Source organism: Atractosteus spatula, chromosome 9, assembly GCF_055471065.1.
Source record: "Atractosteus spatula isolate fAtrSpa1 chromosome 9, fAtrSpa1.hap1, whole genome shotgun sequence".
NCBI classification, from domain to species: domain Eukaryota; kingdom Metazoa; phylum Chordata; class Actinopteri; order Semionotiformes; family Lepisosteidae; genus Atractosteus; species Atractosteus spatula.
Window position 1 is genome coordinate 39,109,420 of NC_142714.1, and position 13,334 is coordinate 39,122,753.

At 37.8% G+C, this 13,334-nt stretch overlaps 1 protein-coding gene across 2 annotated transcripts in view; it reads left to right on the top strand.

The window, feature by feature from the left end:
• Positions 1-13,334, top strand: part of slc16a2 (solute carrier family 16 member 2) — a 63,919-nt gene that overhangs the window by 36,563 nt on the left and 14,022 nt on the right. For both annotated transcript variants that reach the window (XM_088925649.1, XM_088925648.1), the window contains 3 exons: positions 5,623-6,079; positions 9,074-9,217; positions 13,005-13,233. In XM_088925649.1, the coding sequence (XP_088781775.1) occupies positions 5,623-6,079; positions 9,074-9,217; positions 13,005-13,233 (830 nt within the window). The remainder of the gene's footprint in view (positions 1-5,622; positions 6,080-9,073; positions 9,218-13,004; positions 13,234-13,334) is intronic.

Genomic DNA, 13,334 nt, shown 5'->3' on the forward strand with positions numbered 1-13,334 from the left:
TGATGCACAGACGTGGAGACTATTTCATCATCATGCACCCCACGTCTTGAACATCTGACAATTAAATGTCTCTCCTTCTATCTACTGAGGGAGTTTACACTGGTAGTCCTCATGGTAGTGTATATTCCACCGCAACACCACAAAAGCACTGGATGAACTACATGAACACCTAAGCAGACATGAGAACTTACACCCTGAGGGCGCATTCATCACAGTGGAGGACTTCAATGGCACCAAAGTGAAGAAAATCATGCCAAACATGCATCAGCATACAAATTGCCTGTCGCACGGAACAAACACGTTGGACAATGTTTATACTTCTTTCCGGGATGGCTACATAGCCCTTCCCAACCTCTTTGCAGCAAATCTGATCACACCTCCATCCTGCTGCTCCCTGCCTATAGGCAGAAACTCGAGCAGGAGAAGCCTGTGACAAGGACCATTCAGCGCTGGTCGGAGGAATTGGACTCTATTCTAAGTCACTGCTTTGCCACCACTGACTGGCGGATTTTTTGCGAACCTGACAGGATCAACATTAACCTATACACGGACTATGCTACTGGCTACATCAACAAATGCATAGAAGATGTTGTCCCCAAGATTACTGTTTGCACATACCCAAATCAAAAACCGTTAGTAAATGGCAAAGTAAGCGCTAAACTCAGAGCTAGAACATCCACCTTTAACTCTGGAGACAAGGACAAGTACAGAAAATCCAGATCCGATCTCAGAAAAGCCATCAAATCTGGAGCATCACAGATTACAGGACAACAATCTTTCTCTGAACAACCAGTAAAACTAAGGAGTTGATTGTGGACTACAGGAAGCATCGAGGAACAGACCACGCACCCATTCACATCAGCGGGTCCGCAGTGCAGAAAGACAACAGTTTAAAATTCCTAGGTGTCAACATCACAGACGATCTAACCTTGACCCACCACACCAATCTTGTAGCTAAGACAGCAAGGCAGCACCTATTGTTTCTCTGAAGATTCAAGAAGTTCGGCATGCCATCACACATCCTTTTCAACTTTTACAGGTACACCACTGAAAGCATTCTAACCGGCTGCATCACTGCCTGGTTTGGTAACTGCTCCACCCGAGAGCTCAAGGTACTCTAGAGGGTGGTGAAACTGGCTCAAAACACTACCGGCTGCGTGCTACCAAACATCGAGGATATCTACTCTGTTAGATGCCTCAAGAAGGCCAGGTCTTTCCTCAGGGACCCCAGTCACCCTAACCACAACTTGCTCTCTCTACTACCATCTGGAAAACGATACCGAAGTATACAGACCAAGACCAACAGGTTTTGGAAAAGCTTCTTCCCCTAGGCAATAAGACTGCTAAACAGCCAACCACAGCAGACACCTGCAATTACCCAAATGGCTGCTGGTAAATAGGCAAACTACTTGAACTGATACGGTGCCCTCGTGCCCCCCTGTAACTTTGCACTCTCAGGACACATATGAACAGTGCTAAATACCTCCTATCCTTGTGTTACGTTTGCACAATCTGTAACTGTATTGTAAATATGTTAGGAATCCCTGGTGGGAAGATACAAGGATCCTGTGCAGACGCAGGCACGGGTAATAGATGAGGCAGGCGAACAATCCAAAAACGAGAGGCAAGGTCGTGGTCAAAAGGCGAAAGGCAAATCGTAATCCAAGGAGATCTCTGGTAGCAAACAGTCCGAGGCGAGAGGCGAGGTGCAAAGTCGAAAAGGCAGAAGGGGAGTCCAAAAACCAGAAAAACGAGGTACGGGGAAAAAACGCCAGGTAGAGCTCTCAAGGAGTAGACTCAATACCGAGCAGCGGGAAGCAGGTGAAGATGGTAAAAGTAGCACTGCGCACCGCACGGTGGAATGTGAGCAGGTGGTTTAACTCGTGCGGCGGCGTTTGTTAATAATCACCCGCTGCTGGGACTGATTAGCTCGCTTATGAGTAGGTCTTGACAGCCTGGTGGTCGTGACAAATAGCAATTGTATAATTTATTGTATCTTAATTCTAACCTAATCCCTATAAACTTCTGTCCTTCTACTCTTCTATACTTCTTAACAAGCTCGCGGATAAAGCATTTCATTGCCGACAACACCGCTGTATGCTGAACTGTTCGTGCATTGATAAATTAACCTAAATAAAATAAATAATAAACCGTTTTAAGGCAATTCCACTGGAAATCCTCAGTGAAACAGGTCTTAATGTCTTATAATTATGTACTTTTTAACCTGTCTCTAAAAAGTTATAGAATAGAAGTTTTAAATGTCCAATAAAAAAGGACAGATTAAATTCTGAAATTTGAATATTGTGAATAACGTTAAGATACTGCAGTCTATTATTCTGGATCAAGAAAAACAAAACATTTCCTGTATAGCTACAATAGTTATGCTTATTACTGTATGATTTCCTGAGAACTTTTGTTTTCCATGCAATTCTGTTCAGTGCCATCACTCCACGAGCAAGGTTTATTCTGCTGGTATATTTTGGTCCGTGAGTTGATACACAAGAAGTATGGCATTTTTTTATATGGAACTGGGAATTCTTTTCAATTTAATATCTAGACAATCTGTAATGTGTGATTTCAATCCACCCAGTTTACTGATAAAATCTAAACTATGAAAATCTAAAAAAATGTTAGATAATTATACATTCTGTGTGCAAGAAAGTAATAAAATGGGTTTGTGAGACGGTGTGAGAAAAGGATGTTTTACATACTACAGTATTTTCAGGTTTTACTTATTGACATTATTAAATTTAGGTCTTTGTTGCAAGATGGATACTTCATCTTTTTTATGTAGACTTAACTTTTATCTCATGGCTCATATCTTAAATGTCCTGAACTTTCATCATCCTACATGGTATCTCCTTTATAAGGAATCGAAATAATGTTAAGTAATACATTATCACTCATTTACTGTGTCCAGTAGATTATATTTACAGTAGGTGCTCAAGAATAAATAACATTCATAAGGTTTAATGGGTCTCCTCATTCGAAAACTCCATTTCCAAGGCACTCCTTCAAAATGATAAGATGTGAACTGTGCCTTGGATTTGAATTAATAATGTGCAGTTATATGCCTTTAAAAGAGTTTTTCAGCCCTTTCCAAAGGTTTCTGTGGGAGCTTCCTACTAGGATGTTCTTGAGTTTCCTTTTGTGTTAGTGCTGTTTGTCTGAAGTTTGGTTATGTAACATTTGCAAATCCGCTAGATTTATATAGGCCTTATCAAAGGTAATTAATTTTAGGCTGAGCCAAACTTGTTACAGGATGTCAGCTACAACAACAATAAATAATTAACAGACTGTGCACAATTTCAAAAAGAAGAGAAAGATATACAGTACTGTAGAAGGCTGACAGAAGGCAGTTGATAGAGTGAGAAGCAATAAAAAGTCCTTTTTTTTTAGAGAAAGTGGTTTGATTTAAATGACTGTGGATTCACAGAAAAAGGAAGCTTTGGACAATAGGGTAGTGAAGTATGTCTTTTTTCTAACAGTAATTCAGATCTTGAGTTGAGGCTGAAGTGTCTTTGGTTTTTCTGGTGACTTTGTTATTATGGATTATAATTCAGCTTGTTACTTTTTTTTAACATTTCTGTTTTTGCTTCCACAAAAATACCATAATAATATGCCAAACTGAATCTGAAGGGGTCATGTTAATTGTATTTTAATTTTAATGTCATTAGCCGTGGAACAGATTAATTACATAAATTACACAGTAATTGGTCTTCATATTTTAAAACGAATACCACAGCTTTGATACATTTGGAGTTACAAATTAAAATTTTCATAACATACAAATAGTCAATAACTTCCCCCAGCAATTTTTTAAATACTAGGAGGTGTCATAGTTGGCTTAAACAAAACATTACAATTTTAAAATATTTTGTTAAAGTGTTTGTGTGCAGTAAAATGTTACAAAGTACCAAGTCAAATTATATTTACAGTATGTTTCTTTGAACAGAGGAATGAGTGATGAATTTAAACCTTACTAAACTGTTATCATTTTAAGAGACATTTTAAAGGGAAAACTGAGAAGTGTTGAAAAATATTGTTTTATGAAAGTTTAATGATGTGTTTAGAAATCAGAATCCTTAATATCCATCCATCCTTTATCAGAAATCCACTTGATTCTGGGTGAGCCTTAAGGTCCATTAAGTGTCCCAGCAACCTAGACCTACTGTATCTCAGAAACAAAGAATGAGCAGGAACTACAGGAACTACACTTAACATCTATCCATCATTCTACTCCTGTAGAATTCTGAGCCTTTTGATTGATCTCCTGGTACCAAATCTTTGCTCCTGCCTTTTGACCACACCTTTTGGATTTTGTCTTTGGATTGTCTTTTGGATTTCCCTGGTTACCAGACTCATTGCATCCCTAATTGACCAAGCCCCTGGATTACGTCTTTTGGATTGTACCTGTTCTATTGTGCATTCTGCAGGATTCACGGTTCTGCATAAGGATCCTCCTATTCTACCAATTGGTTTCCCGACACTGTTTAGCGTACCACCCATATACTGTAGCTGTGTCTCAATGAACCTCCCTGGTGATACATGACAAACTGCTTACATTTACAGATAAAAACAGAACTTCCCTGTACAAGATTCTGGGTAAAAGGGAATGGTATATATGCCAAACAAGCATTTTATAACTTAAGTCATGTCTCTTAGCTTAATGACAAAGACAGGTTCCACTTTTATGTTCTGGGCACAAAGCCAACTGTGTAAAAGTTAGATGCAGTGGTACTAAGCTAGCACAAAAATATGTTAGTTTAAACAAAAGAACAACCTTTTTATTTCTTCACTTGTAAAAAGCATGTATTAAATATTATATATTCTAATAAATAAAATAAATTATTGACCAGTTTTCTATTCCTTCCCACTGCCTCTGTACTTGTTCTTCTCACATTTGTGTGCTTTAGGCTACAGGTGTTTAGCACATCTAGTAGAACATGCTTGGAGGCAGGTATAATATCCTCATAATGCATATAAACAAGTTAGGTGAAGGATTCCCTATCTTGGCATAATTAAGCCCTATTAGGTCAAATCCTGGCTTGACCTTGATGTTATTTACTGTATATGGAGCTCTCTCCATCTACTGCTCACTGCTCATATCCTTGGTGCCTGTGGGCTGGGTGTGAGATGGGGCTGTACAGTAGAGGCTTAAGGTTTTGTGGCTGATGGAGTGAAATCTTCATCTTTTATCTTAATTGCTTTAACTTTAGGAATCCTGTGGTAGAAACTGGGGGGGGGGGGGGCGTTCCACTAATCGCAGGAGTGGTGGTGGTGTGGGAGGGTAATGTTGTATTGTTTTCTGATGTTTTTTGATATATTTCACAAAAACAGATTCACAAGAAATATACTGGAAAAGGGGTGATGATAATGGAACCCAGAGTGTGGTGTTTCTCCTGTGTTTATTCGGATTTGATTCATTTTGCATTTAGGAGGTTTTTATTTTTGTTTATTGTATAAAGTAAAAAATAAGTAGCCCTTAGCATAATGTATGGAGAGAGCAGGAGTTTTACTTTTAAGTATCTCACCATGCTTTATGTGATTCTCTTTGCGGACAGTTTATTATTGTTATCAGATTGAGAAAAAAAAACACTGAACTTTTGCTTTTCCTCACAGGTCTCTGGGATTGCGTTACTTCACTTATGGGATACTCTTTGGCTGCGGTGCCTCTTTTGCCTTCCAGCCTTCCCTGGTTATCCTTGGGCATTACTTCCGCAGACGACTAGGACTGGTCAATGGAGTGGTGACAGCGGGTAGTAGCGTTTTCTCCATGGGCCTGCCTGTCCTGTTGAAGGAGGTGGTGGAGCCTCTAGGCTTGAGAGCCACGTTCCAGATTCTCAGCACCTTCATGCTGGTCCAGGCCTTGTTGGCTCTCACCTTCCGCCCCTTGCTGCCCATAGTCCCTGACACCGCCAGGTCCCCGCCGGCTGACACTGCGAGCTGCTGGCACAGAAGCCTGGCCCAGATCAGGAAGTACTTCAACCTGCGGGTGTTCCGCATAACCACCTACAGAGTGTGGGCATTTGGAGTGGCCACTGCTGTTCTGGGTTATTTTGTGCCATACGTTCACTTGGTGAGTGAAATCATTACAACTAAATTCTTGTAGCAGGTTTTTCCAGAACAGTAGTCCATATTTGACACTGTGGTCTACCCATTAAACTGACAGAGTATCTTTATTTACTGAAGCTAAAAGAATGTCAGTTTTAAAGTCTTGCCTTTTACTTTAGGCTGTAAATTCCACCACCCTCATTTAGTTAATACTGCTCCTTGAGGAATTAAACTCATCTCTGTGAAGGCTAAAGGGTTTTCTGATTTTTATCCCATCCTAAGACCTCCGTTGATTGAGTTTCATTATTATTGTCTTATAATTTGAATGTATTTAATGTTTGTGCAAGACATTAATGATTGGTACTGTGAGAGATCGACTTGGGTCAAAGAACAATACTTATGGAGCTTTATAGATTGGTCTAAGTGTGGATATATTAGAACTCTGCAGAAAGGTGTTCTTACAGGTTAGACATTACTTTGCAGGCTATTTGTGATACATAGAAAAAAACATATTTCACAGGGTTAAGATATCTCACACCAAGTCAGACTAAATTCCTGGTGGGTGTCAGTGTGCCTTGTGTTTTGTCTTGGTTGTTGGATTAAATCCTGCAGTCCATTTCCTGTACAGTATCTTTAAACAGTTGTGGGCTGGGAAAGAAGTATTAGAATTATCTAATTAATTAGACAATTAATCCAAATAAGTAACTGATACTTGGACTAAACAAAAGCAAGGAAGAATTGTGGATCTTAGGATAGCTCTACAGTTTGAGTTTCTTTCTTGACTTTTAACTGGAAGACTCTAGGTTCACAAACCACAGGTGCTGTACCCTTGGCAAGGTACTTCACTCGTATTATTCCAGTAGCAAAATAAGCAACTGTATAAATGATTAGAATTGTACATTGCTTTGGATAAAAGCATCAGCTAAGTAAGTAAATTATAATATCCCTTCAACCTTTCACTATTAAAAACTAAATTTTAAAATGTACCTTTAGAAAGGGATTTTTTGTGCATATTATTTAAAGAACTGTAGAAACAGTTGAAAAATGTAGTACTACATACTGCTACATACTATGTACTGCTTATTACTTGTTAAAGTCGCACTGCTCAGAGTAGATTTGAGTGTTTATGTAAATTAGAAATGAAAAGGCCTCAGCACTATAGGCGTTTGGTTAATGATGGTTTGTTTTGCTATGCTGAAAATAAACTCAAAGATATACATTCCCCTTGTTCCATTTCTATAGCTATTTCTTGTAGCTATAGAAAAGCTCTGATCTGGAAAAAGTCAACAGCCAGCTGCATGCTTCTGTTGTGAATGTTCAGTGGTATTATGTAAAATATCTTTTAGGCTATTAAAAGAAGGATTAATTTATCAAAATGTAACGAGACCTCTCAGTGTTATTTCAGCTGTTCCAATCCATAAATAAACTATATCCCGGCTTTTGTTGAACTCATGATTCAGAGTTATCAAACATAAGCCAAGGTGTCGGAAAGACTGTTGATATTAACAAAATGGACTCAGGAAACTCTAAGTACAGCATATTCTTTAAACATTTAGCTTCAAAGCCATAGATCCTATCCATTCTCTGGTATCTTACAAAGAAGAAAAATATTTAACTGAGTTCTAACCTTAGATAAGAAACTGTTCCCTGTTTAAAGTTCAAATTTTCTATACCCATGGTGTATTTGGATCATTTTGGAGCAATGCCATAGAGGTCAAGTTAGAAGGCTTTTCCTGATTGATTCTGTTATTTCTGTGCTACCTGTGATTTTTAAATCCAAATTAATCTGTCCAGAGAGCTACAGTCGTTGGCAGAATGTATATGTTGTATGTCAGTGTATTTACATTTATCATTTCAAAATGATCTCCAAAAGTTTGAAAAAGCAAAATCTGAATTGTAAATACTCTTGGAAATCGACTCTTAACTCACTGGTTAAGAAAGGAATTTAGTCAGGTATTTTGCTTTAATGCTGTTGCTTGAAGAGTGATTGTTAGTCACTTTCTCAAAAAATCAGGTTTATTTTTTAATGTACAATTGCCAATTATTTTGTTACATCCACACAATTTATAACAAACAATTGTGTGTTTTTCTTGACTTGGCTCTCATTTACCAACCCCATAACTATACAAAATGGAGAATGAGGAAATGAAGGCTGACTCCTCTGCTTTTTAATTTTTTTTAAAACCTAATTTTTAAAATGTCATGGGTAACTGGAGTCTCAGGTCACATTTGAAACTTGAACTGTGCTTGAGTTCAACCACTGTAGAAATCCCCATATTTTCTAAGGATTGTTTTATTTTGTTATTTATTTTATTTACATGTTTTACCATTGAGAAGTCTTCTTAGTGTATTAAAGTCTGTTTGTACCTTAATGTGACAGCAGGTGTGTACCAGGCGTATGATCTAAAGGCGTATCAAATGGAAGTTAAATTTAAATACTCCATCACTTAACTCATTTTCCAGTAATTATCTAGGAACTATTTATCGATTCACACCTTACTCCCAAGACAAGTAGAAATAGAATGCTGTTTCCTTCAGACAATGTACAATAAATCTCTCAGTCTTTGTATAATTATACAGTTCACAGATCACGAAAGAATGCAAAGAAGCGTTGCACAGCTTCAGCCTGGTAGTGTGACAGGTTTTTCAGGTTTTTGTGTTACATCTAAGCTCTTTACTATCTAATTGAACTCATTATGGACTTAAATGGACCAATTTAACTAAGGTCTTCAGACGCTGATGTTATAAATAGACAGGTTAAATCTGCTGAATTAGTACCCTTGAGGACTGGAGCTCTGCACCTGTTAATACAATTCTATGAATTGTCCAAGACTAAGAATGGTCTGCTGGATTCCATTCCAAATAAATATTGACATACATTGGCCAGTTAATCTCTTGCTTCGGGTCTTAAGACAATGATGATTTAAAGAGCTCCCTAAGACCTACAAGACTTGCTTTCTACTAGGAGAACTGAAGAACTGTTCTATGAAATAAGAAAATGCATTCTCTCATCTTTCAGATAAGTTATGTGAAAGAACAATTTAAAGAAACTCAGAAAGAATGGATTCTTTTGGTGTGCATTGGAGCATCATCAGGAGTTGGCCGATTAGTCTTTGGTAAAATAGGAGATCTCATTCCAGGAGTGAAGAAAATCTACATGCAGGTAAAAATATCATCATTCTGCTTTTCCTTTGATAAGTCACCTTTGCTATTTCATACACTCTACTGAAGGTCTTAATTTAAATTAGGTTTGAAACAGTGCTGTTAAAATGTGTGCCTGGGTAATTTAATCTAACTTTTGCTTCTGCATATCCAGATTTTAGGAAATTGGTCTGAACTGGAGAAATATAGCAGTTCTTTGAAGCCTAAAAGTCCTTTAGAAGTCATTTTACCAGTCTTGATATTTTCATTGAGGAAATAATGAAAAATTCAGCTGTACCAGATCATGTGTTTAGTTCTTCCAGTGCATGTCCTACAGTATGTCATCTACATCAGACTCACTTCAGACCTAAAACCCATGCTATCCAGCAGACACACTGTCCAGCTATGTGATTCAGCTATGTGATGGCTTTTGTGCATCCTTAGAAAACCAAGATTGTGGCAGCATCTGTATCTTCCACCAGTTGCTAGTAGAATAACCTTTATGAGTAGATACCCGATACCCATGTTGGAGGGAGTCCAGGTACGCGATGGCAATATTCACCTACTGTATGTAAATACTATTTTTCACCTATATTCATATATAATATGTAAATGCTGGACATACTCCTCATATCATTTATATGATGTGTCCATCAATTTTGATATTATTTTAATATATTTTAAAAATTACATAAACTGCAACTATGTTAATTTAAAATAGAGCAGACTCACATACTGATAATAATAAAGTATTTGTACTATTATTATTTGTAATATTAATTAGCTCTCCTCTAATCACAAACCTGTGGATTTTTTTTAATATTAGTGTACAAATGATATGGTACATTGACTAATTTGCTCAAAAAGATGTAATATTAGTTGTTTTTATATATTGCGTGCATATACACAGGTAATGGACAAAAAAGCAGAATTTGCCTGGGTAAATAAGGGGGATCAAGTATATTGAAAGCAAGGGCTGCCGCACAGGTGTGTCTCATTTGTTAAAATAACATTCCAGCATGCTTAGGGTCTTGTATAAAAATACTAGAAGGCCTTGTTGTCTGTAATTATTCGTAGCATGGCCTCAGTAACTTTGAAAGAGGAGTGGTTGTTGTGGTGCATTGGACAGAAGCTTCAGCAACCAAGACGCCTGAACTTGCTCATTTTTCACAAGTAATGGTGTCTTAAGTTAGTGTCGGCAAGGAAATCTGAGGGAAAAATGGAAACAGGGAAAGATCCTCTGCAAAGTGCAACAGTAGGCAGGAGCACGTGCCAACCGCGATCTGGAATTTGAAGTGGGAGGCAAAACAGGCAAGCCACAGCAGATCAATCTGCAGCCATTTTCATTAAAAAAGGTCCACCGGAAACTCTATAGAACAAGGTACCATAGTTGGGTTGCAGTGCAGAAATTGCTCATTATACAGTACCAGCAAAGCACATTGGCGATTCCAGTGTTGTACAAAGTACAACTAATGAACTACCAAGCATTTGAGAAATGTGATAGTTCATCCTTCACCATGTTCTCAACAAAAGGAAGAGTGCACATGTGGGGCCAACCTAATGAACTCTATAGCCCTGAGTACTTGTTTTTAACAGTGGTGAGTTTTGGTGGTTTTGGAATGTTGCGGGGTACATTTGCCTGGCATGGTATACTGCAGGTCCACTCTTTTTCTTAGAAGGCAAGGTGAGTGCTAATCCCTTCCAAGGTCCCTTTCAAAATACATAATTCACTTAAATTTATGGTTTAAAAACATTGTTTTTACCAGATATATTTGCAGTACTGTAATCCAAAACCGAATCCTTTACACACTGCTACTACAATTCAGATGTTGTTTTGCATTTTCTTGACTCAACAGGCGCTTAAAAAAACCTGGCAACCACTACTAGCAACCAAACAATCTTGATGTACTGAATGGCCTGCTTTTATTTGTAACTTTCAGCTCACAATTAATGAACACATTCAAGAATACAATAATTAAAACAAAACATTACAAAAAATGTATTGTACAAATGTACAACAAATGTGGGCTTTTTGACAGCTATTGTGATTGATATGTTTTTACTGCATTACATTGTGTAGTATCACATTAAATTGTGCAGAATTTTAACTACTGTATATTACAAAATGTCTTTTTATGGAAAAAAAAGTACACTCATACTCTCAGTTCCTTTGTCCCCTTTAGTTTTTATTATAGTAATTAGACCTTTATCTCTTCAGAAATTTTGTTGCTGACTTTTGTTGCTGTGTGTATTTGACTTTGTCATTCTCACATCTTCAGCTCTGCATGATGAGTAGGGAACCACTACACGCCATTTCAGTGGTGGCTGTTTGTTATCTTAAGTCATGCAGAGAATTGTTCTGTCTCCAGAAAAAGATAAGTCGTATCAATGCAATGGTGCAACAGCTACCACGGCTGATAATTGTTCCAATGAACTTCTCTTTGTTAAACACCTCTCCATTAAAGTTTCATCCCTGAAAATACCTGTCCCTTGCTTTGCTCTGTGCATTTTCAGATACTAGAAGCCCTCATTTTACTTGACAGCAGAGCGAGCAGATGTATCATTGTGTTGATCACCTGTTACCTGATCTGCCAAATTATGTTCCTTGAACTTCAGCCTATAATTTGTACAAGTTGTCCTTCTGCTTTTGTAACTTTCCCTGTTGGTCTTGCTATCCTTCTGACTATACCAAAGGTTCCCAATACCCTTGTATAACGTTTATCCGTTTCACAATTTCACAATTTTTTGGGATCATGAGTCTTTGCCTTAATGATTAACGATTACAAATTTAGATGCTGGTGCAGCCATGAAGCAAGTTCAGCTTGCTCATGATGCAATCAAAGGAGTTGCAAACACAAGCAGTGAGATCGAACTGTCAAACTGGCATAACCAAAACACTTGAAAATGAAATTTCACATTGACAAGTGTAAAATGATCCAGGTACTCAGTTGAAACATGTCATGTATCACGTAGATGATTTGTTGCTGCAGGAAGCTACACTGATAAAGGTTATGGGTCTTTAAGTAGATTCCTTTATGCCCTCATCAAAACAAAATCTGGAAGAAATTTAAAAAAGTGGTTATATATGAACAAAGTGTGGCATTTAACTCGAGTATGTTATGGTTAAAATCTTATGGGGTATAGATAGGGTCATCCCAGTTTAACTACTAGGAATAGTGTAGGAATATTTTAAACACCAACACAGAATGTCCTGTATATTCTAAAGTCCAACTGTCTGAGAATGTCAAGGATTCTTTCACAGATTCCTGCTTTGTTAACATAAAGTAACAATACCTGACTGAACTCTACATAAGTCAGGAATAAAGTTAGAAATAAAATGTACAGTATACAGTATGTAGGGTTAATTTCATGTCCACTACCACAACAAAAGTGTTGACATGAAGTGAGTCTAGTTTTTTTTTTCTATGGCCCTCTGTTTCCATGTGAATTGAAGAGAACCCTCATAATGCAGATTTGTACTTGATTTTCTGATTCATATTTGCTAATCTTGTGTGTATGTTTACTGAGAACCTAATCATACAGTTAACTGAAAATCCAAAAGGATGGTCTCATGTTTACACACATTGTATAATTTCACCATTAGCAGATATACAGTAAGTGATTTTTTTCTTTTCTTGTCATTTCATACTGCTATAACTCCGCTTTACTGATCATGCTCAATTATTATTGCAAGCCTTTTGTTCCTGTTTCAGCAGCAAGTTAAAGTTTTGATCCATTGTGGAGCAAGGCTGCAGAATTCTAACAGGAATTTATTACATGGTGAAAATGTTAATGTTCTCTTTGGGCAGGTGGCCTCCTTCTTGGTACTTGGTCTGATGTCCATGATGATACCTCAGTGCCGTGTGTTTGAGGGGGTTATTGCTGTTTGCCTCTTTCTGGGGTTGTGCGATGGCTGCTTCATCACCATCATGGCCCCTATTGCCTTCGAGCTCGTGGGACCAATGCAGGCTTCCCAGGCCATTGGCTACCTCTTGGGTCTCATGGCTGTGCCAATGACTGCAGGCCCTCCCATTGCAGGTCAGTGCAAATTAATCCCAACGATTAACAGACCGAAATTTCAGCCTTTGTATACAAAAGGGAAGGATAATTCAAGTTTTCAAAAGAATTTCCTTTATTTT